Here is a 23,112-nt window from a genome sequence, read left to right on the forward strand (position 1 = left end):
GATTCAATATAGTTATTTAAAAAAATAAAAAAATATATACAATTTTAATATAAATAATAATCATATTCAAACCGGAAACGAACTCGTCGTGGACCAAGGGGGATGGGTTCCTCGCGGTGGGGATGACCGGATCCAAACCGAGGAGAACGATGCTGTCGACGATGATGGAAGTGCAGTAGGTGGCGAAGCAGAGTTACTAGCAGCCAGGGCTGAGCTTGAGACGGCTGGGGTGGCGAAAGGCCAGGTTGTCGGTGGCGGCGGGAGTGATGAAGTTGATGAGGGGGTCGAGGAAGGAGGGGTCACGGTGCTTGAGGGATGCATTCCGGAGGGCCGCGGGCACCTAAAGATAAGTGACGACACCGGTGCCCTGCTTGACCTGGGATCTGATGATGGTGGCCAGTGTCTTATCCTGAGAAGTAGAAGGAGGGTATGCAAACAGGTTGACTATGGCATTGAAGGGGGTGCTTTTCGACATGAGGACCTGGAAAATAATACAGAGGACAGCGACAGTCAGTGTTCAAAGTTAGAAGACCAATTACTGGAAACAGACCTCGGAGCTGGGAAAAGAGTCAGGTGTGTTAGGGGTAACAATGGGTAGGGTTTGGATCCAACCTTAACCTTATTTGCGGGTTGAGATTTTTATATAAACTCAACTCTACTCTATCTGCGAGTTGAGACCTAACTCTATCCGCTCTTAACTCGTGAGTACCCGACCCTACCTGCGGATTACAAAAAATATATAATATTATTATATAACTTGATTATAATTTAAAATAGAACTGATTTTTTTGTAAAAAAAAATTTAAGAAAAAATATTAAATTATCAATTAATGATTTTCTTTTAGTGGTTAAGTATGTTTTGCATTTATTGAGAGATCTTTGATTCAACATCCACTTAAAACATATTTTTATATAAGTATATAACATAAACATCTTTAGTTGGGTAGGATTGAGACTCAACCCGCACCTTACCCAACCCGTACGAGAACCTTACCCGCTGCGAATCGGGTGGGGTCGGGTTGGGTACCCGCGATAGGGTACATATTACCACCCCTAGGTGTAGGTGTTGACGTGTTGTGCTGCAAAATGAGGATGTGGACATTATGGAAATTTTCCAAGCACAGAACGCAGAAATAGCTCGTAAAAGAAGTGACAAAGTAGAAGGCGAAAATGAGGCGGTACAGACTAAAAAATAAAAAATAGGTGTATAAAAATATTTTAAATGATTTTAGTTCATGGAATATTAAGGGGTTACGAGGTGATGGAAAGTTGCGAATGGTTAAGGACCTTAAGAATAAACATAAGTTAGATATAGTTGGATTGATTGAGACTAAAAAGCAGGTAGTGACGACTGACGAGGTTTGACGTTACAAGAATATGGGGGCATAATGGTGTAGGTTGGGAATATGTAGGGTCTGATGGTGCCTCCGGTGAATTGTTGTTAATTTGGAATGATTTGGTGTTTAAAATGAATAATTGCTATAAGGGGAAGAGGTGGTTGTGTGTTGAAAGAGTAATATTAAAGAGTCTGTTCAATTGTTCATTTATCCTGGTCTATGGTGCACATAATAGAGATGAGAAGAATCATGTTTGGGAGGAGCTGAGTTATATAGTTGGGTTATGTCAAGTTCCTTGTTGCTTTCTGGGAGACTTTAATGAAATAGTACATGATGATGAAAGAAAAGGTGCTACTGGTTTAACTCGGTCTGCGGAAGAATTCAAGAGTTGGATACAAGATATGAACTTAGTGGATATGCCGCTTACTGATCGCAAGTTTATATGGTTCCAGGGACGTTCTTGCAGTTGTATAGATAGAGCTCTACTTAGCTTGGAGTGGTTAGAAGAGTTCTCCGAGTCTCAACTTCGAGGTGGGCCAAGGGGCTTGTCAGATCATTGCCCTGTAATAGTTGAGGACAGGAAGATGACGGTTGGTCCAAGGCCGTTCAGAAGCCTGGACTCGTGGTTCACACATGAGAGATTTCTCAGAATGGTAAAGGAGGAATGGAGAGGTCTGGGGGACAAACAATTTCCAGATAAATTGAAGGCTTTGACATTTTCGTTGGGAAGATGGCATAAGGACAATTTTGGTGAAATGGATAAGAAGATTGAAAAGTTTGAGGAAGAATTCAAGAGAATTGATGATCTGGTAAGTAATGGAGTGTATGATGGAATGATGGAGGCTAGAAGAAAGGCGTTGGTTACTTGCTGTGAGAGATGGTATGTGAGAAAAGAAGTACATTGGAAACAGATGTCTCGGTCTCAGCACACGAAGGATATGGACAAAAATACAAGGTACTTCCACAATATAGCATCAGCAAGAAGGCAGAATAATAAGATTGATGCACTGGTAATTAATGGCAGACGTGTCCGGAATCAAGCTAGAATAAAGATTGCTATCAGAGATTTCTACAAAGATTTATATCATCAAGAACATTCTCCTATGGTGGGTTTCAGAGATGGTTTGGTGGAGAAGATAGATGAGCAAGATGCTGTGACTATAAAAGTACTACCATTGGCCGAGGAGATTCGAGAGGCTGTGTGGGACTGTGAGTCATATAAGGCACCATGATGTGATGGGTACAACATGAATTTCATTAAGAGATGTTAGGGTGAGATTGGGGCAGAATTCACGGCAGCAGTGTTGGGGTTCTTTCAGACGTCCAAGCTACCGGCGGACTCCAATATCACTTGGGTGGCGCTGGCACCCAAGTTCATTGGTGCGGAGAAAATCAAAGACTTGCAACCTATTAGTATGGTGGGATGCATTTACAAGGTTATATCCAAGGTCTTAGTTAGGAGGATGAGATCAGTGATGTCAGCGTTAGTAGGGGAGACTCAGAGTGCATTTGTAAAGGGAAGGAAAATACATGATGGGGCACTTATCGCATGTGAAACGGTAAACTGGCTCAAACTAAGGAAAAAGGAAGCAGCAATAATCAATCTAGATTTCCAAAAAGCCTATGATAGGGTCAAGTGGAGTTTTGTGGACATTGTGCTGCAAAAGATTGGGTTCGGACAGAAATGGAGAGCATGGGTTATGGAGTGTGTGACCACTGCTTCTATGTCGGTTCTGATAAATGGTTCGCCATCTAAGCTGTTCAAAATGGAAAGAGGCTTGAGACAAGGTGACCCCCTTTCACCCTTCTTGTTTGTTCTAGTTGTGGATGTACTGCATCGAATGATTGGAGAGGCAGTCAGGAATGGACGGATATCACCTTTGTTGGTTGGAAAAGGCAGTATAAAATTGTCACACCTTCAATTTACAAATGATACTATTCTATTCTGCCCACCAGAAGATGAGATTATTAAGAATTACAAGAGGATGCTGAGGTGCTTTGAGTTGATGTTAGGGCTTAGTATCAATTTTGATAAGTCCAGCTTGATTTCAATCAATTGTGATGAGCAGTGGGCCCAGTGTATGTGCAACTTGTTGGGTTGTAAGCAAGACACTCTTCCAGTTAAATACCTTGGAATCTCTTTAGGTGCAAATCCGAGGTTGGTGAAGACCTAGAAGCCTATAATAGACAAAGTGGAGGAGAAGCTCAGTCTGTGGAAAGCTAAGGTGTTAAATAAAGTTGGAAAATTGGTGCTTATCAAATCAGTCTTAAATAGCTTGTCGGTGTATTATTTGAGTCTGTTCAAGATGTCGAAAGCTGTTGCTGAGAAGTTGATTTCATTGCAGAGAAGATTCCTGTGGTGTAAGGAAGATGGTCGAAATGGTATGGCTTTGGTAAGATGGGAAGTGGTGCAGGCTCCTAAGAAGCTAGGCGGTTTGGGAGTTGGGGATGCTTTAATTCGAAACACTGCTCTGTTATTTAAGTGGTGGTGACAGTTTGCAAAGGAAGAGTGCCCGTTGTGGAAGAAGGTAGTGTGTTCCTGCCATAATCTGAACACAAATGAGTTACTATCAACTCAAGTACTACCTACTAGAGGAGGCCCATGGAAGGATATTTGCCAAATACATATCACGAATCAACATATTAGGGATAAGATGGTTACAGGTTCGCTGAAAGAGCACTTTTTAAGCTGGACAGAGGAACCGAGGAGTAAGGAGAATCAAGGGCAGCAGTTGAGGTGCTTCTGTGCGATTCTCTGAAACATCTGGATGGAAAGAAATAGGAAGATCTTCCAAAATACAAGCAAAGGCGTTGAAGAAATTATCAACATGACCTTCATTAGTGCTAACGAGTGGAGTGGTGTGGATCCCTTTTGTTGTTGATGGCTATGCCAGAGATGACTTGGGGATCGGTTTCGTGTTGTTATTTTTAGTTATATTGGATTGTTGGATGGCCTTGTTTGCTCCACCTTGTTGTGTTGAGCTTTTGTTTTAAAAAAAAAATAATAATCATATTCAATCCTAATTTCTCAATTCAATGGAATGATGATACATGTTAAATTAATTGATTAAGAAGTTTAAAATTTTAATTAGTAACAGATTAAAATTGATTTAAAATTTTTTTTTTTTTGATAAAAAATGGGGCTCCAGGGCCAAAACAAAACAAACTAAGCTTTTAAAATTCTAGCAAATATGACTTTCTTTTTATCGCCATCCAGAAAAGGGGCAATAAAAGAGGGTGGAGTGATGAAACGATGAACACCCACCGGGAGATTGTGGGCGTGCTTCGCCAGAGCATCTACGCTAAAGTTGGTCTTTCTGAAAATGTGGTTGACACTGAAATCTCCAGAGTTGGCTTGGAGATCTTTAATGGCCCAAATAAGGGAGGTGCAACTATGGAGGGGACTTGAGCTATTCTGCAGCTTCACTGCACAGGTAGAATCCGTCTCCATCCTTACTTTTTTTAACCCCATTTCAATGACAATCTTAAAACCTAAGTATATGGCCCATAATTCTACAGCTGTAATAGTGACTTCCCCAATATTCATCATGAATCCTGCCACAACCATGCCGTTAGAATCTCTAATTAGCCCGCCACACGCACCTGAATCCCTTGCTTGAAGAACCGAGCCGTCGACATTGACCTTGTACCATCCTTCATCTGGCGGTTTCCATCTGACTAGAACAGAGCAAGAAGCTTGGAGGATGTCACTGCTTTTCTTAGTAAGAGCAAGAAGAAGATCCATTTCGGTCAGAGAAGAAGATCCCTGTGGTATTGTTCATTTCTACTTTTTGTTCACCCATCACAGAAGGTAGCTACTGTAGCTACGTGGAGGAGGAAGCAAAAGTGGAGCAGATAGAGCTGTCAAGGATCAAGTGTTCATCAAGGGCCAGAAATCCTTCTTGGGGACCAAGTCAAGATGGAAGGCTCAGATTGATGAAACTTGATGAGAAGGGATGAGAGAGAGGTAATTGCATGTTGGTCTTTGCTTTCGGTTCCCTCTCTCTTCTCTCTGTCCGAACCGATTTTGAGTGTTGAAGAAGAAGAAGTTGGCTTGGTTGAACCGTTTCAACCTTGGAAGCTTCTCCTTCTATAATAAGGGTGAACGGCCAAGGCTTGAGACAAGGAGAGTAAGCACAGAGTTCTCATAGCTACCCAAGCTAACAGAAGTTCTTCTCCTTCAATGTGTTTCATTTTGTATTTCTTTCTTTAGTTTTGTCTGTCTAAGTCTCATGGTGAAAAAGGCAAACAGTGTGAGGTTTGTAAGCAAAAGCCAGTGAGAGGTAAAAGGCAGAGGGTACAAAATTAAAGAAAAAGCCATAGGTGTCTTAGAGGTCCTTTGTACATCTATGTGTTGTGTATTATGATTCTGTGGAAACCTCCTTACATGTTGGGTTAGCACTTTGCAGTTGAAAGTTTGGTAAGTGACCAAGTCAAGTTCAGGATTGGGGATAGATTCTAGACTTGTCCCAGATAGGAAGGGTAGTTCCTAGGGAGAATTGGTGTATGTAATCTGTATGATTATAGTGTAATTCCATCATTGTTGTGATGAAAACTGGATATAGGCTGCATTGTACTTAGCAGCTGAACCAGGATACTTCTTAGTGTGATTTTCTCTCTCTCTTCTACTCCATTTCTGTTTCTGTTACATAGGAGACAAAATTGAAAAATATCTCTTGACTAGTTACGAGACAAAAAGAAAAAAAAACTCTTGAAGCTATTTCAAAAGGCAGAAAGTAATGCTCAACAAAAAAAGGGGCTAAGATTCAATCCCCCATTCTCTTAGCCACTGATTACCATCATTCGCCAAAGGTATTTTACATTGCTTGCATCAAATAATCCATAACACTTATAATAGCATCATTAGTGATTAGTAATGTATTGTGTCAATTGAGCTCACAACTCTAGTCCACAATGCAGCTTTTGTTATACCATCTATTCCAATCAAGATTTGAAGTTAACAATTCTAATTTGTCAGGGCCAAGAAAGACAACATATATAGCAGCATATTTAAATGTGTATGATGGACATATCAGAATTATGCATAAGCTGATGAGACAACATATATAGCAGCATATTTAAATGTGTATGATGGACATATCAGAATTATGCATAAGCTGATGAGCTAACCACCATTGGCTTTGGTGCCTGTACTTGGCATAATTTTACAAATCACAAGTGATGAAGTGCCATACAAATTTATTTAGAACTTCTATTTTAGTTAATTATCATTGCTAACTATGTACTCTAATATACAGGCTTCAGCAAACTAATAAATTATCATATATGTATGCCCCTCTGGCCCTCTTTGATATCATAACTTGATTTTGTAGAGAATTTCAACCAAGACAAACATCATTTAAATCAGATTTCTTAAATTACAATATATGATAGAGAAAGTTTATTACAAAAAGCAGCAAACAAAAACTGAAACAATCACCAAAATGAAAATAAAAGACACTTGAACATCAGCCTTGGTTGTCATAGAAATCATGTTCCTCTTCCATTAGCGACTTCTCCATGTCTTCCTAATGTCAACATGCTTGATGTGGGATATTTGGTGCCAATACTCTCCAGCATGTGGCTGATAGTTTGTGTACAATTCAGGGCAATCTTCGATTCGCAAAACATCAAGGGCTGTAAGACGGTGGATGCCACTGGGGAGAGATACCAACTTTGGGCAACTCCAAATATGAAGATATTTCAAAGAAGTCATATTTAGCAGCCATTCAGGAAGCGCCTCCAGCTCGTAGCACTTTGCGAAGACCAAAGTTTGTAATGTGTTTGCATATCCCTGGAGAGAATGAGGGAAGTTCACCACCATGCTAAAGTAAATTGTCGTTAACCTCAAGACAGAGTTCATGTCCTCATGTCCATCTGACAGTTCAAAATTACCACATTCATCGACAGTGAATTGCTCTAGTTGAGGAAAATGGTTTGTGTCAAGTGGCAAAGACTTCAAATTCTTACACCTCATAATCCGCAAAAATCGAAGGGCAGACAACTTTACCCCTACAAATGCAGATTCCAGGTTGTCACAAGCATAAATATCTAAATATTTAAGCGAACCCAACTTTGCAATATCACCCTCTGGCAAGACAGATTGCTTTGAGGTTATGGATATTCTTTGCAGATTGATCAAGTTTCTTAACTTTTTTGGCAAAGTTTCAAGCTCCACACACCCACGAAGATGCAACTCTTCCAAATTTTGGAGCGTGCAAATAGAAGCAGGGAGTTTCCTTATTCTTCTGTTATTCCTGAGCGAAAGAAATCTCAAATGTTTCAATTTGCTAATTGATCTAGGTAGAGTCTCAAATGTGGAATCACGCAGATCCAAGTATCGCAAGTATATGCAAGTTGACACCCATGTCGTTAACAGATCTTCATTGCCAGCTTTCTCTATTCCAAAAGGAAATAGTATAGTTCTCACACTTGACAAGTTTAGCTTGAAAGATTTGCTAAACAAACCAAGTTCAGTAAAAGACAGATGGAGAACATTTTCTGGTATATTTGGATTTTCAGAACTGATTAGTTGGTAGTCATCGTTAGCAACATATTGTGCAAGATCATGCACCAAATCATGTATAAAAAAGTAATAGTATGTGCTTACGTCAGAAACATTTTCAAGAAAAGACCTTGACATTAATTCACTCAGATATCGATTTGCAATATCTAGTGAAGTTTCATTTTTGCTTGGTGATGGAAGCAAACCTGCTGCACGCCAAAGTGAATGAACGTCATGACTCTGAAATTCAAAATCTTTTGGAAAAAGTGAGAACATAGCAAAACATTTCCTCAAATAGGATGGCATTTGATCATAGCTTAATTTTAGTGCAGGTAAGATATCATCCTTCTTTTGTGGTAAATTCCAAATCTCATTATCTCTCATTGATTCCCAGACATTTATCTCATATTTTGAAAATAGTAAACTTGCCAACGTTCTTATTGCTAAAGGAACTCCTTTACACTTTCTCACAATTTCTTTTCCAATCATTACCAAATTAGGGTACTTTTCCTCTTCTCCTCCTTTAAAAGCCCATTTAACAAACAAAGACAAAGATTCTTCAAACGAAAGACCTTGTAAATCATGAAAAGGCACAGTACCCATTATAGAAGCAACAGAGTAACTTCGTGTTGTCACTACAATTTTACTTCCTTCAGCACCACCGGCTTTGATGAGATCTCTCAGTTCAATCCATTTGGCACGATCTTCACTCCATACATCATCCAAGACCAGTAAGAACTTCTGACCAGCAAGCTTATTTCTTAGAAGATATTGCAATTGTTCAATGTCCAAGTCTTTCAAGGTTTGTTGGACCACATGAGCATCTCCAGAAGTGGTACCATTAAGAGTAGCAGCATTGATGATTTTAATAATCAATTGCTTGATATCAAATTCATCAGACACACAGACCCACATTTTCAATGGAAAGGACTCATTTATCCTTTTATCATTGAAGACAAGCTTAGCAAGAGTGGTCTTTCCCAAACCTCCAATTCCCACAATGGGAATCACAGAGATATCTTTAGAGCCAAAATTTTTGTCAAGACTGGGTTCCATCAAGAGCTTTACAATCATTTCTTTATCATGAGCACGTCCTATGACATCAGACTCAACAACATGGGAGTAAGTCAATTCCCTCCTGTGCACAACTCGCCTATCAACTGCAATTGTTTGAAGCCCAAACTTATCCCTATCGGCCGCGACTCTGTCTAATCTCTTCCTAATCTCTTTGATTTGTTGAGCAATCTTATAGCGAAACAAAAGTTGATTAGAACTCGAGAAGAAGCCACCTACCTTGTCCTTGTGAGTGATTCGCAGTTGCTTGCGCAGTGATTCGCAGTCAACTTCATCAAGCAAGTTCTCAGCATCATAGAAGATGAGTTTGATCTGCTTTAGCCACTCCCGCAGCTCATGGTTCTGCTCCTGCTTCTGCTCTGCATCCAACAGAACAGCTTTCACATAAGAGAGACTGGTTTTCAGGTCTTGGAGGTCATCGTAGACACCAACCACCTGAGATGCTTCTTGGTATGCACGAGAAGCAAGCTTAGTTATGAGTGATTCAGCGATGCTGAAGATGAATGATTCAGCCATGAATACTTAATCTAAGAAAATATGAGAGAGTATGCAGAAGATGAACGCAGTTAGAGTCTTCAATCTTCAGCAGCGAAGTCTATAAACTACAAATTTTAAAATCCAAAGTCTTCTTGGATCATTGGATGCTAATGCAGTTTTTTATTTCACTAAAGTTTAAAGAGTTAACCATTCACATATTAAGAGATTAATGTAATTGCCGGAAACACGCCATCATCACATGAAGCAAACTCAAGTGTCTTTAAAATATTCGTTAAACAAATTATTTAAAAAATGTTAAATTAATATCACAATTCATATCATTAGATGTATTTTCAAAAGACTAATTTACAAATAGATATTCTTTTTCAATATGATTTAATTATTCGTATGAATACTATGGGCACATTTTAACTAAAATTAAATCCTTTGTTTTAATACAAAAAGATAAATAATCATAGCATGACTGATTCTGTATTTTAAATAGTTCTCATTGCTGCTCTAATTAATATCAGGTAGGTAGAGGTGTTTAGATTCAAACAGGTCCAAAAGATATTGGGTTAAGCATGATAAATATCAGGGTAACATACATAAAAATGAAGACTAAGCATGATAAATATTAAATTAGTGACCGGATGCGGTTTTTGCTCAAAATCGATCCAAAACCGCCCTGTGAAAATTATGCTTCTTAGTCCAAATTGCATTACTTTGTTATATATGTTGCATTGAAATTTCATGATCTCCAATCTAGTTCTGCTACAAGAGTGCCTTGTTTGATGAACTTTGAAGATTTCTCCTGTAAAAAAATTGTTAATGGTAATTATTTGTCATTTTTTTTCCTCTACTAATCTGGTTTAGCTTGAACTTTACTTGTGATCTTTTGCATCCCTTTCATCAAATCCAGAGAACAGTAAATGGATTGTCAATTAGTACACAACTTCAGGTTCCAATGCATATCTTATCAAGCGTTTTCATCTATCCAAATCCAAGTCAAGATTTTAATTTTCAAGTTGTGAACTTATGAAGTCTAATACCTTATACTAAATAAAACTTTTAACAATTAGAACCGGTGCAATATAATGGGAAAAGATTAAAGCATAGCAGCACATGTCAAATATGTTAGTGCTCGTGCGGTGCACCTAGTCCATAGTAATCATCACACCAAATAAAATGCTATCCAAGTTCTTGAGAAATTCCACAATTTCAATTACCTGCGCTAACTATTTACTTAAATATGTTTCAGCTAGTTAGATAAGATCATTCATGCATGTCCTTCCTTCAGATTGTAACTTAATATCTAATTTGTAGAGAATTTCTAATTGTGGCAACACTAAATCAGACTTCTTGAAATACCATCTGATAAGAGAAAGTACAATCATTACAAAAGAACATACATAAACTTGAAAAACCATCAAAGACATATAGTTTAAAACAAAACAAGAACAATAGTGTACATTATGGAAACTGAAGAAACAAAAGGCACTTTGACTCCAATCCGGGTTGTCAAGACAATTCTTCTTCATCTTCCATTAGCTACTCCATCTTCATTACTTCCTAAAAGGAAATAGAAGAGTTCTCACACCTATTAAGTTTAGATCGAAAGATTTGCCAAACAAATCAAATTCAGACAAAGATAGATGAAGAACATTTTCTGGTATATTTTGACAGTCAGAAATTTACATTTTGAGGTTGATGATCATTTAAATCAACTTCCTGTTGATGAACTTCCTGGTGTAGGGTATGTTTTACAGGAGAAATTAAAGAAGCAGAATGTTCATACTTGTGGACAGTTGTGAACGATTTCCAAGGTTCTACAGATTCAGTTGATTCTTCTTACAATAATATGATACGATAAGTTCTTTCGAGCAAAGGAAAAAAAAAAGAAAGAAGTTGCAGCCCTTCTTTATTCAAGAATATAGTCATTGCACAAACTTGTGTATTGTTGCAGCTTAGTTCATGTACCTCTATACTCCATAGCTATGTTCAATATTCCTTTTGGTGCATATAATTTAAAGGCATTGGCATCTGTAAATTCAAGATTGTATCGCTGGTTTCTTTGGTTTTTACAGACCTCACTGCAGAAGGACTATGGAATGAAAACAGGGGAAATGCTGTGGTATTATAGCAGAGGAATTGATTATCGACCAGTTGGATCATTGAGGTAGTGAAAAGCCTATCATTTGTCATTAGATTTGAGGTAGGTTAGAACTCCTTAACTTCTTACTTGACATAAAACCATTTACCTGCCTCAACATAAAAGCTTAAACTGTTAGGTAGAGTTTTAGAATTTGATCCTTGTTTGCTTCACTCTTCTAAATAAAAATTGAATTTTAGTACAAGAATGATAAGCATGTGCCTTGTTCATAATTCAAGCCCAAAAGGAGATTGAGTATTGGATATAAAATCATTCGTGTATTTTTTGCTAAAAATTCAAGTTTTTGACTATTTGGAATGGATGGTTCGCGAGTTACGCGAGTTACAATCAGAGTGTCATAAGGCATAATTTGAGTCTGACATGATATCAAATAGAAACAATCCCTAGTCGTATCACATCCTATATACTCACTCATTCCACGTGGCCATGAGCAACGATGATCCGGAAACGGTGCTGTCAATTCCACTGAAGAAAACTGATCCGGTGGAGCTGTACCTGCCGTTACGTAAGTTGGTAGCCTCAAAATACTCGGAGAGCGATGCACAAAAAGTTGAAAGCGTTTTGCAAACCCTAAATAAATGCCGCAGGGACATGGTGGAGCGTGGAGGGGACCTCTCCCTTCCCATGCAACGTGACTGCCTCATCCACTACTTCCAATGTCTTTGCATGGTTGACCCACTCTTCACCTCTCTCTCCTCCGACGCCGACGCCGACGCCGATCCCATCATCTTTGTCTGGTACGACGCCATCAACCCTGAGCATGAGGAAGGGGTCTCCTCCGAGCGCAACGCCATCCAATTGGAGAAGGCCGCTGTTCTCTTCAACCTTGGAGCCATCTACAGCCAGATTGCTGCCTCTTGCGACCGTACCACCGCCCTTGGCCGTCATCTTGCAATGGAATCCTTCAAAGTTGCCGCCAATTTCTTCTTCAAACTCTGGAAGGTTTTTGCCAAGCATGTGGTCTCCGCCACCCTCGATTTGACTGTCCAGTTCGCGGAGTTTCTGCACCACCTCTTCTCTGCTCAGGCTTCCGAGCTTGAATTACAGCAACAACTCAACAACAACCACGCCAGTTACGCTCTCCAACAACACCGATGTGACCCATTGTTTAGCCCGGTCAGTCTTCACTCTTGATTGATTTTACATTTATTTTTTCATTCTATTGATGATAAATTGATGATGATGATGTAGGTTTGTGACTTTTATCTTAAGGCAAATTATCTGATACTTGTGGTTTTGGGTGTGGCTGGACGGAAACATGACTACCGTTTTGACCAAGGCGAAACCTGGGTAACTCATCTTTCCCAGAAGTTGAACTTCTTTAAGGCGAAGGCGAGGGAGGCTGCTCATGTGACGAAATCATTCATCCTACCCAGATCCCTGCTACCTGAAGTATACTCATCGGTCAATTCTTGTGCTCTTGATCATGATGCAGAATGTGTGACTGAGATATTAGTGAGAGGGATTTGCAGGAAACCCAACCTACAACAAATATACCTTGACCTCCTCCTCTCCGAGTTCAATCCTTTCAAGATCGTCAAGGATGGAAAGCTGGTGGCTAACCCATGGGACATGCCTCCTCCTTATCCAACAAATTCCGCAATCCTCTCATCTTCGCCGTCTCCGTGGTATTCAAATATTCTTCAATATCTTCCTTTGAAGAAGAGTGAGCCCTTGAATCTCTACGAGTCCCTGCGCAATTACTTTGTCCTCAAATACTCTGAGAGCGTGGCAAAGAAAGTAGAAGGCCTTCTCGAAATGCTACAGAAATTGCGCAATGAGATGCTGCGTGATGACCTTTCTCTACCCTTTCGCCGTGACTGCCTCATCCGTTATTTCAAATGCCTTTGCATGATTGAGCCTTTCTTCCCTTTGAATATCTTACCCAACCCACCTATCTTTGTTTGGTACAATGCCATCAGCCCGCAACAGGACTCTTCTCAGCATAACATCCATTTGGAGAAGGCCTCTGTTCTCTTCAACCTGGTAGCCCTCTGCACCCGCATTGCTCTCTCCTGCAATCTCACCACCATCCAAGGCCAACGCCTTGCCATGGATGCCTTAAATGATGCTTCAAATTGGTTATCTCTACTGAGGTTTGAGTCTAAGAAGGCATCTGGCACGATTGACTTGTCAGAACCATACACCACTATGATAGGAAATAAGATTTCCAAGTTGAAATTGAAGTTTCCTCATTCCCAATCTGATGGATCATCATTACCTGGATATCCTGTATGTATAATCATCTACCTTTTTAGTTGATCTTTTCTTAGTACAATTTGATTGATGCCAATCTTTATTTGTTAAATTGTTTGATTGAGATGATGCAGGCTTCAGCTTATGCTTGGTCAATATTTGGGCTTTTAGGTGAGAATCTTGAGTCGAAGATGAAATCCTGCCATGATGAAACGGATCCGAATGATGTCACCGAACAATTTATTTTAGGGTATTGTAAGTCTCACTCCCTGCTTCAAGAGGTATGTCAACTACGATGTTTGGACCTTCTCTCTGAGGTTAGCCCTGTCAAGATTAAGGATGGAAATCTTGTGGCCAATGCAACCTTAGAGGGACTAAATTTGGCATTGGAGAACATGAGCTTGCAGGAGACACCACAGTAACATTACCATAGAGAAAAACTAAACAAGCTTTAGGAATTACCTTGTTTTCTTTTTTAATTGGATGTTGAAACTTTGTTTGTTGATGCTAGAACTCTTTTTGTGAAATATTATCCTCGCAATTTTGTTTCTTGATGTATGAATATATTCCTTCTTATTCATCACCAATTTATAGTGATTTGTATGCCTCTGGTCTTATCTTGTAGCTATTGCTAGTTATTGTTGCATATTGGTAAACTGAACTTATTGTGTTTGCAATCTCCATCAAAGCCTAATAATTTTAAACAAACAAATAATATGTTTCATTTAGAATCATTCTTATTTTTTTGTTGAATAAATCGGTAGAATGAAAATCGATCACTAGAATGAAAATAGAGAAATACTAACCTATACAACTAGATTAATTGATGAGTTAGGTTCAAGCATCTGCTTTAAGTTTTTAATTTATTTATTGTATATTTATTAAAATTAAAAATTTAAAAATTAGATTATGTACATATATATTGGATTATATAAAACAAATATTAGAATATAAAATGGAATATATGTGCACCAAACTTTGCTACTTGACTTATCCTAAGCACTAACAAAAAAATTTGGTCAATTATAGATGTAGACCTTCTTTTTATTTGTTCATGTTATTATTTGATACTTAGATGGTCATATGAATATATTATTACGCAAGACTTTGCAATGTCACACTCTGGTAAGACAGATTGCTTTGTGGTTATTGACATACTTTGCAGACTGATCAAGTTTCTTAACCCTTTTGGCAATGTTTCAATCTCTATACATCCAGTAAGAAGCAAACACTGCAAATTTTGGAGCATGCAAATAGAAGAAGGAAGTCTCCTTATTTTTATATTATACCTGAGTGAAAGATATCTTAAATGTTTCAGCTGGCTGATTGATCGAGGTAGAGTCTCAAATGTGGAATAATCTAGATTCAAATATCGTAAATATTTGCAACTTGACACCCATGCTCTGAACAAATCTTCATTGTTGGCTCCCACTCTTCCAAAAGGAAATAGAAGAGTTCTCACACCTAATAAGTTTAGCTTGAAAGATTTGCCAAACAAATCAAATTCGGACAAAGATAGATGAAGAACATTTTCTGGTATATTTTGACAGTCGGAACTGATAAGTTGGCGCTCATCTTTTGCCACATACAGTGCCAGATCATGCACTAAATCATGTATACAAAAATGATAAGATGTGCCACAGCCAGAAATATTTTCAAGAAAATATCTTGACATTAATTCACTCAAATATCGGTTTCCAACATCTAGTGAAGTTTCATTTTTGCTTGGTGTTGGAAGCAAACCTAGTGCACTCCAAAGTGAAACAACATCAACACTGGTAAGTCTACAATCCTTTGGGAAAAGGGAGAACATAGCAAAACATTGCCTCAAATAGGATGGCATTTGATCATAGCTTAATTTTAATGCAGGTAAGATGTCATCCTTTTTCTGTGGCAAATTCCAAATCTCAGCATCTCTTAGTGATTCCCAATCATTTATCTCATATTTTGAATATAGTAAACTTCCTAATGTTCTTATTGCTAAGGGAACTCCTTTGCACTTTTTCACAATTTCTTTTCCAATCACTACTAAATTAGAATGCCATTTCTCTTCTCCTTCTTTAAAAGCCCATCTAAGAAACAAAAAATAATGAATCATCTAGAGAAAGACCTTCTAAAGTATAATGGGAACAACAGAAACATGTTTATCATCATCATCATAATCAGAAGTCTGCTCTATTAAGAGCTTCACGATCCTTTCCTTATCATGTTCCCTTCCTATGACATCAGACTCAATAATAAAGGTTATATTAATATCAAGAGTCATAATCTATTCTAGACTCAAGTCTAAACACGCAAATCACAGAGACCATCAATGTAATGCATTATAGTGAGCATAGAACTTTGAAGCGTGTCTTGCTGCCACAACAATTGTTTGTTCTCTTAAAAACATTCTTTCTTGCTCCTCTATTTTATGCTTAATAATGACACAATTATACAACAATACAACATCCTTTATACTTGTTTGCACTATAGGTCATATTGGATTATTGACTGAAAGTGGAAACTTAGATTTTCTTTGTTTTTTTTTTTTTTCAATTGTTCAATGCCTTGATGCAACTGGAGTAGATGTTGCAATCATAGTTACCACTCCTCAGCAAGTCTCTTATTGATGTGAGAAAAGAGGTGAGTTTCTGCAAGAAAGTTGGAGTGAAAGTTTCTGGGGTAGTAGAGAATATGAGTGCCATTTGCCAGTCCCTCATGGATTTCAAGTTCATGAAGTTGGCAGATAATGGTGAGCAGAAAGATGTCACGGAATGGGTGTTGGGATACATGAGAGAAAAATTCATCTTCATCACACATTCCATAAATATCATTCTTTTAATGTGTCTCATTCCTCTTAATGTCCAACTTCAACAAGAGTGTTTATGCTACTACAACTGCATGAAATCGTTACATCAATAACCACTGAATCAAATATTGTGTTTGATAAAATTCTCCAAAGATTTCTACAACCAAAATTTTCAGTTCTATTCAACTTGAAGGAATTTTCATTCATTGCCGTCCTGATTTTACAACTACTTAGTACCCTGCATCAATTCTCATTAAATCAAATAGTGCTATCCAAATTCTTCCAAAATTTCTCAATGTTCATTGTCTATCTAAGCAAACATGTTGAAGAAACTGGTTAAAATAAATTAAGAAAAAAGATTGATTTCTCATAGATGTCCCTCCCTGACCCCGAGGTTGTAACTTTACATTTAATTAGTAGCAAATTTTAAAGGCGGCAACACTAAGCAGGAGTGTTTGAATTGCAGTTTGAGGGAAAAAGAACAATACAGGAACAGAAGACACTAAGATAAAAGAGATGTTGTCATAATGTTGTACATTAAACAGACAATCCAAGTGCAATTCTGATCAAGTGTACAGCATGGAAAACAAAAGTTATTTAATTTTTAGTCAACTTTTTAATTTAAATATTTATTTTTATAAAAAGTTATTTATTTTTTATGGATAATTTTTAAAAGATAGTTAGTTACACTGATAATTAATATTTCTTTTCCACTAAATGGTTACTTTATGTCACTTTCCGTCCTTTACACAATCATTCCAGGGATTATTTGGTCCGTACATGTGAAAACTTTCCTCTCAAAGAAAGTGGGAATGGCTTTCTTTTTCACGTATTTCTATTTTTGTTTCTGGGTGAGTAATCCGACAGTTGTTGTCCAGGTCAAGTAGTTGAAGACTGGAAGCAACAATGGATATCTAAAGCTGACTTGATAGTTGATAGTCTCCTAAGCATTTCAATTGTTCTGTCTTTTTATCTCTTCTGGCCTATTTCCCAGCAATCATGATTGAAACTACCATTGTGAGCGGGATCACTAATAGGGAAGATTTCTTCTCCTGCATATAAAGAAATTTGTAATGTGGTAGGTGTATATAAAGGCCTACTGTTACTTGAGATGTATTACTCAGTTAGCTAGAGTAGTTGTATAGTCAGTTAGATGTTAGAAGTAACTAGAAGGTCTTGACTCTTGTATGTAACTGGTAACTTAGAAGACTGGTAAATTAAGTAGCTTAGCAAAGTAGATACTATAAGTAGAATACTGTTCATTCTTGTAATCAGTTAGAATGCTCATTTTTGACATGATCAATTTTCAGAGTGCAAATTTTCTCTCACCTCTGTTTCCTTTCTTCATCCCTCTTCTCTTCTCTTCACACCTGAACTCACACGATAGAGATGATGAGAGTGCTTTACCTTCAACGATAGCTCTTCCACACCTGCAACACTTGAATGAAACCCTGTCATACATCCAAGCTGTGCTGTCTGATATTAAGCAATTAATTATCAGAATCATCGCTTCTTCCAAGGGGGGTGCTTCTCCCCAGGGGGCTGCTTCTGCCAGCCAACTGAATCTAAATGCTCTAGAAATGGAACAATTGACAAATCTGCTAAGAATTAAACTTAGCGATCAGAAGTTCCTACTGGTCTTAGATGATGTATGGAACGAGGATCGTGGTAAATGGGTTGATTCAAGTGGGTGCTGAAGGAAGTAAGATCCTAGTGACAACACGTAGTTATGCAATTGCTTCCATGATGGATTCCATTTACTCTCACAATTTGAAGGGTCTTCCTCTGGAGGATTTATTTTCTGTGTTTTGTAAATGGGCTTTTACGGACAGAGAAACGCAACATCCAGATTTGTTGGCGATAGGAATGGAGATTGTCAAGAAACGTGGAGGAGCTCCTTTGGCGGCAAGGACGATGGGCACCTTACTCTTTCAAAAATTTGAGTAAAGGGAACATCAAGCCAGAAAGGAATTCTGGAACTGTCAGATATACATCCGGATAAAAACTCCATCTCCAAGTTAAAATTTCTTTCTCTTTAGTGTTTGCCACTGGTGCTGACCTTACCTGGTTGGATTCATGGAGCTGCAAGCACGTTACAGTACTTGAGGGTTAAAGATTGCAAGATGCTGGAAGAACTTCCTGAGTGGTTACCACGTATGAATGTCCTGAAATCTCTTTGCATCATAAATGCTCCAAAATTGATGTCTCTTCCTAATAATGATGATCGCCTCACAGTCCTTGAATCTCTGGATATGATAGGTTGTCCTAGCTTATATGAAAAATATAATCCACAAGATGGAGAGGATTGGCACAAGATATCTCGCATTTCACATGTGCATTTTCATTGTTGATCTTCAAGATCTGGAGATTACTTGATGGAAGTGGACAGTTATTGTTTCTGAATGTAATTGATTATTCTCCTAGGTTAGGCAAAGTTTTCTCTTAGGTATTATTTTCTATTAATTGTATATAACATTGATAATGATACTCCTCCGGTGCAAAAGTAGTGGTATATGATTTGTAGTGCATTGGATGCTGTTAATGTTGCAAGTGTGAAGAGTGCATGAAGTTAGTCTCACATCAAAGAAAGTAAGAAAAAGTGAGAAGTTTATAAGATGAGAGACCCATTAATTTGACATTTTAAGGTTTTGAGTTGAATGTAGCATCTTCTTATTTTATTTACACACAAAATTACCATCCATTGTGATTATTTGCAACTAAATACTTTGTTGTGAACATTAATAACCATCTAGATAATTGTTAGCTTGCCTTGATGAATAACAAGTATTAAACCGCTGCTGCTAGTAAGAAAAGTAGTTAATCACTTTAACTATTGTATTTGTATTATTCATTTTTGACTAATTCTGTTCTTCCTATATATTGTTCTTTTGCCTTTCTATTCCACATAGAATTCTGGCAGCCACCATTTCTTTCTTATTCTGTTCTTTCAGATTTTCAAAATTAACCGATATTATTTGGTTGTTAGTAAACGGTGCTACATTTGTTATACAATCCCAATCATGATTTTCATTTTGCAAGTTGTGAATGTATACATATATGCCTCTTTGTGTGTAATTGTTGATTGAATCTGCAACTTGTCAAATTATATATTTAGAAATTTTACAGATCACAAGTGATGGAGTGCCACAGAAATTCTATTTCATTTAATTATAATTGCTATGTACTCCAATATAGCTTTAGCAAACTAAATAAAATTTTCATATATGTATGCCCCTATTTATGGTAACTTTATTTTGCAGACAATTTCAACCAAGACAAACATTTAAATCAGATTTAGTAAATTACAGTATATGATAGAGAAAGTTCCTCAATTATTACAAAAAACAACAAACAAAAACTGAAACAATCATCAAAGACATCATCCAAAATGAAACGAGAACATTAATTGCACATCATGGAACAAGAAAAACACAAGACACTTGAACATCAGTCTTGATTGTCACATTAAATCAAATAGTGCTATCTAAATTCTTCCATAATTTCTCAATGTTCATTGTCTATTTGCTCAAACATGTTAAACAAACTGGTTAAAATAAATTAAGAAAAAAAAGCTTGATTTCTCATAGATGTCCCTCCCTGAGGTTGTAACATTACATTTAGTTAGTAGCAAATTTCAAAGAAGGCAACACTAAGCAGAAGTGTCTGAATTGCAGTTTGAGAGGGAAAGAACAATACAGGAATAGAAGACACGAAGCTAAAAGAGAGGTTGTCATAATGTCGTACATCAAACAGACAATCCAAGTGCAGTTCTGATCAAGTGTACATTATGGAAAACAAAACAAGAACAACTATTTAAAATGGAAAACTTGAACAAACAAAGGCACTTATAGTTTAATCTCAGCAATAAAGACTTGGATCTTCCTCCAATTTTTCTTCATCTTCCTTTTATGATGTCTTCTTGATGTGAGATATCCCCTGCCAATAGTCTACATCTTGAGCTGGTGAGTCGTCTGTAATCTAGGACAATCACTGATTTCGAATGATTTAAGTGCTGGGCGATGAAGGTCACTGGGGAGAGACTTCAAATTAGGACAATTTGTTATTTGAAGAGATTTCAATGAACTTGGAGTTGACAGCCATTCAGGAAGTGACTCCAGCCTGTTGCACTCTTTAATAGCCAAAGCTTCTAATGTGCTTGCCGATCCTTGAAAACAACTAGGCAAGGTCTCCACCAGCTGTGGCAAAGAATGAAGATAAAGGACTTTTAGTCTCAGGGTAGAGTTCCGCACTTCCTCAGAGAAGTCCAAATCACCACACTTGTTGATTACCAAAGTCTCCAATTGAGGAAAATGGTTAACATTAAGTGGTAAAGACTTCAACCTCTCACAACTATCAACCTCCAAAGTTCGAAGATTAGGCAACTTTCTCCCTACAAACAAGGACTCCAGCTTGTCACATTTTTTAATACATAAATATTCAAGAGAGCTCAGCTTTGCAATGTCACTCTCAGGCAAAACAGATTGCTTTGTGGTTATCCCCAGTTGTCGGAGATTGATCAAATTTCTCAATTCTTGTGGCAATACTTCAAGCTTTGTGCACCCATCAAGAAGCAAAGATTGCAAATTTAGTAGTTTGCAAATTGAAGCAGGCAGCCTCTGAATTTTGGTATTGTTCCTGAGAGAGAGAAATCTTAAATGTTTCAACGTCACAATGGACTGGGGCAAAGTCTCATAAGTAGAATCACTCAAATCCAAAAATCGCAAGGATTTGTATCTTGATATCCATGCATTCAACAAAACTTCATCCTTGGCTCCCACTCCATGAACTGGAGATAGTATGGTTCTCACACGAAATATTCCTCGTGAGAATAAAATGCCACGCAAATCATCTTCAATATAAGATTGATGCAGAATATTTCCTGATATATTTTGCATGTCTGAACTGACTAGCACGCATTCATTTCTTGCAACAAGTAATGCGAGATCATGAACTAAATCATGAATTTGAAAATAAAAGAAAGTGCCAGAGTCTTCAACAACCTGAATGAAAGATCTGGAACTCAATTCACTCAAATATTGATTTGAAACATCTAACAAAGTTTTACCTTGGCTTGGCAGTAGAAGCAAACCTAGAGCCCCCCATAGACAAGCAACATCAGAACTAAGAAAAATATAACCCTTTGGATAAAGGGAGAACAAAGCAAAACATTGCTTCAAATAAGTTGGCATTTGATCGTAGCTGAGTTTAAGTGCAGGAAGAATACTTTCCAAATTCCAAATATCATTAGTTCTCAGTGACTCCCACTCATGCTTGGTACGATTAGAAAGTAGTAGACTCCCCAGTGTTCTGATGACCAAAGGAAGCCCTTTACATTTTCCCACAATTTCTTTTCCAATCATAACCAAATCCGAGTGCTTTTTCTCTTCCCTGTTTCTGAATGCACATTCAAGAAACAGAAACATTGAGTTCTCTTCGGAAAGAGGTTGTAGCTTGTAAGCGGGTACAGTACCCATCATAGAAGCAACTTTAGAACTCCGTGTTGTCAACAGGATTTTACCACCTTTATTGCTCATTTCAATTAAAAATCTCAGCTCCATCCATTTAACACGATCTTCATTCCATACATTGTCCAAGACAAGCAGGAACTTTTGACCAGCAAGCGTATCCTTTAAGAGACGTATCAAAGTCTCCATGTCCAGTTCTTTTAAATTCAGTTGGCGCAAATGAGAACTCGCAGAGTTGATGATCTTAACAATCAATTGCTGGATATCAAAGTCCAGAGAGACAGACACCCACAATTTCAATGGGAAACACTGAGTTACCCTCTCATCACGGAAGACAAGCTGAGCAAGTGTGGTCTTTCCTACTCCTCCCGTCCCCACAATGGGAATAACTGGGATACGTTCGTCATCATCTTCAGGATTCTGCTGCATTAGGAGGTCTATGATAAATTCTTTATCGATCTCCCGTCCTATCACATTCACATCTGCAGCAACGAGAGAGGTCGTTTCCCTGCTCCTATGTGAAACGTGGTTATCAACATCAATTGCTTCTAGAGCAAACTTACTCATATCAGCTGCAACCATGTCTAGTCTCTTCTTCAGTGACTTCATTTTTCGAGCCATCTTAACGCGAAAAACAATAGAATTAGAAGTTGTGAAGAATTGCTGTACCTTGGAGGCTCTATCCACATGATTCCGTAACACTTGGGTTTGAATATCATCAAGGAAGTCGTCAGCATCACAGAGGACATTTTTCAACTCCCTTAGCCACACCGTCAGAGGTCGGTTATTTTCTTGCTTTCTCTCCGCATCCAGCAGCACAGATTTGACCAATAAAAGAGTGTCTTTCAACTGATTCATCTCGTCAGAAAAACCGCCCTTCAAACGGATTTCATCAAGTGCAGGTGAAGCAAGATCTGCTATCAGTCTCTCCATGATGCCGAAGGGGACAGGTTCCGGCATAGTTTCTGATACAAGAGGACCAAATGCTAGTCCAGAACTCGAAATGTGACTAAGGCTACACAATCAACCTTAGATATCAAAGTAAATAATAGCATGTATGTTATTAGATAGCTTAACTCGCAAGTATCTATTAT

At 37.9% G+C, this 23,112-nt stretch overlaps 4 protein-coding genes and 1 long non-coding RNA gene across 7 annotated transcripts in view; 2 read left to right on the plus strand and 3 right to left on the minus strand.

Annotated features, from left to right (window-relative positions):
• The window catches only part of LOC107645476 (putative disease resistance protein RGA1), a 4,670-nt gene extending 4,045 nt beyond the window's left edge, over positions 1–625 (minus strand). For 2 of the 3 annotated variants that reach the window (XM_016349507.2, XM_021103777.1), the window contains exon 1: positions 73–625. The gene's annotated coding sequence lies outside the window, so the exon portion shown is untranslated. The remainder of the gene's footprint in view (positions 1–72) is intronic. The other variant, XM_016349508.2, reaches the window with a different exon arrangement.
• LOC107645478 (putative disease resistance protein RGA1) lies at positions 6,441–9,622 on the minus strand. The gene has a single exon (XM_016349511.2). It carries the CDS (start codon positions 9,430–9,432, stop codon positions 6,844–6,846), a length of 2,589 nt encoding a protein of 862 aa, XP_016204997.1. The 5' UTR covers positions 9,433–9,622; the 3' UTR covers positions 6,441–6,843.
• Positions 11,869–14,314, plus strand: LOC107645481. The gene is made up of 3 exons (XM_016349514.2): positions 11,869–12,682; positions 12,758–13,798; positions 13,897–14,314. The coding sequence occupies exons 1-3, from the start codon at positions 11,993–11,995 to the stop codon at positions 14,182–14,184; spliced, it is 2,019 nt and encodes a 672-aa protein (XP_016205000.1). The 5' UTR covers positions 11,869–11,992; the 3' UTR covers positions 14,185–14,314.
• On the plus strand, positions 17,294–19,253 carry LOC110263108. Its single transcript, XR_002348170.1, has 2 exons — positions 17,294–18,358; positions 18,426–19,253. It is a non-coding gene; the product is annotated as an uncharacterized LOC110263108 (long non-coding RNA).
• LOC107646285 (putative disease resistance protein RGA1) lies at positions 20,112–23,097 on the minus strand. Its single transcript, XM_016350479.2, has one exon. It carries the CDS (start codon positions 22,976–22,978, stop codon positions 20,501–20,503), a length of 2,478 nt encoding a protein of 825 aa, XP_016205965.1. The 5' UTR covers positions 22,979–23,097; the 3' UTR covers positions 20,112–20,500.

This window comes from Arachis ipaensis, chromosome B06 (genome assembly GCF_000816755.2).
Source record: "Arachis ipaensis cultivar K30076 chromosome B06, Araip1.1, whole genome shotgun sequence".
Taxonomy (NCBI): Eukaryota; Viridiplantae; Streptophyta; class Magnoliopsida; order Fabales; family Fabaceae; genus Arachis; species Arachis ipaensis.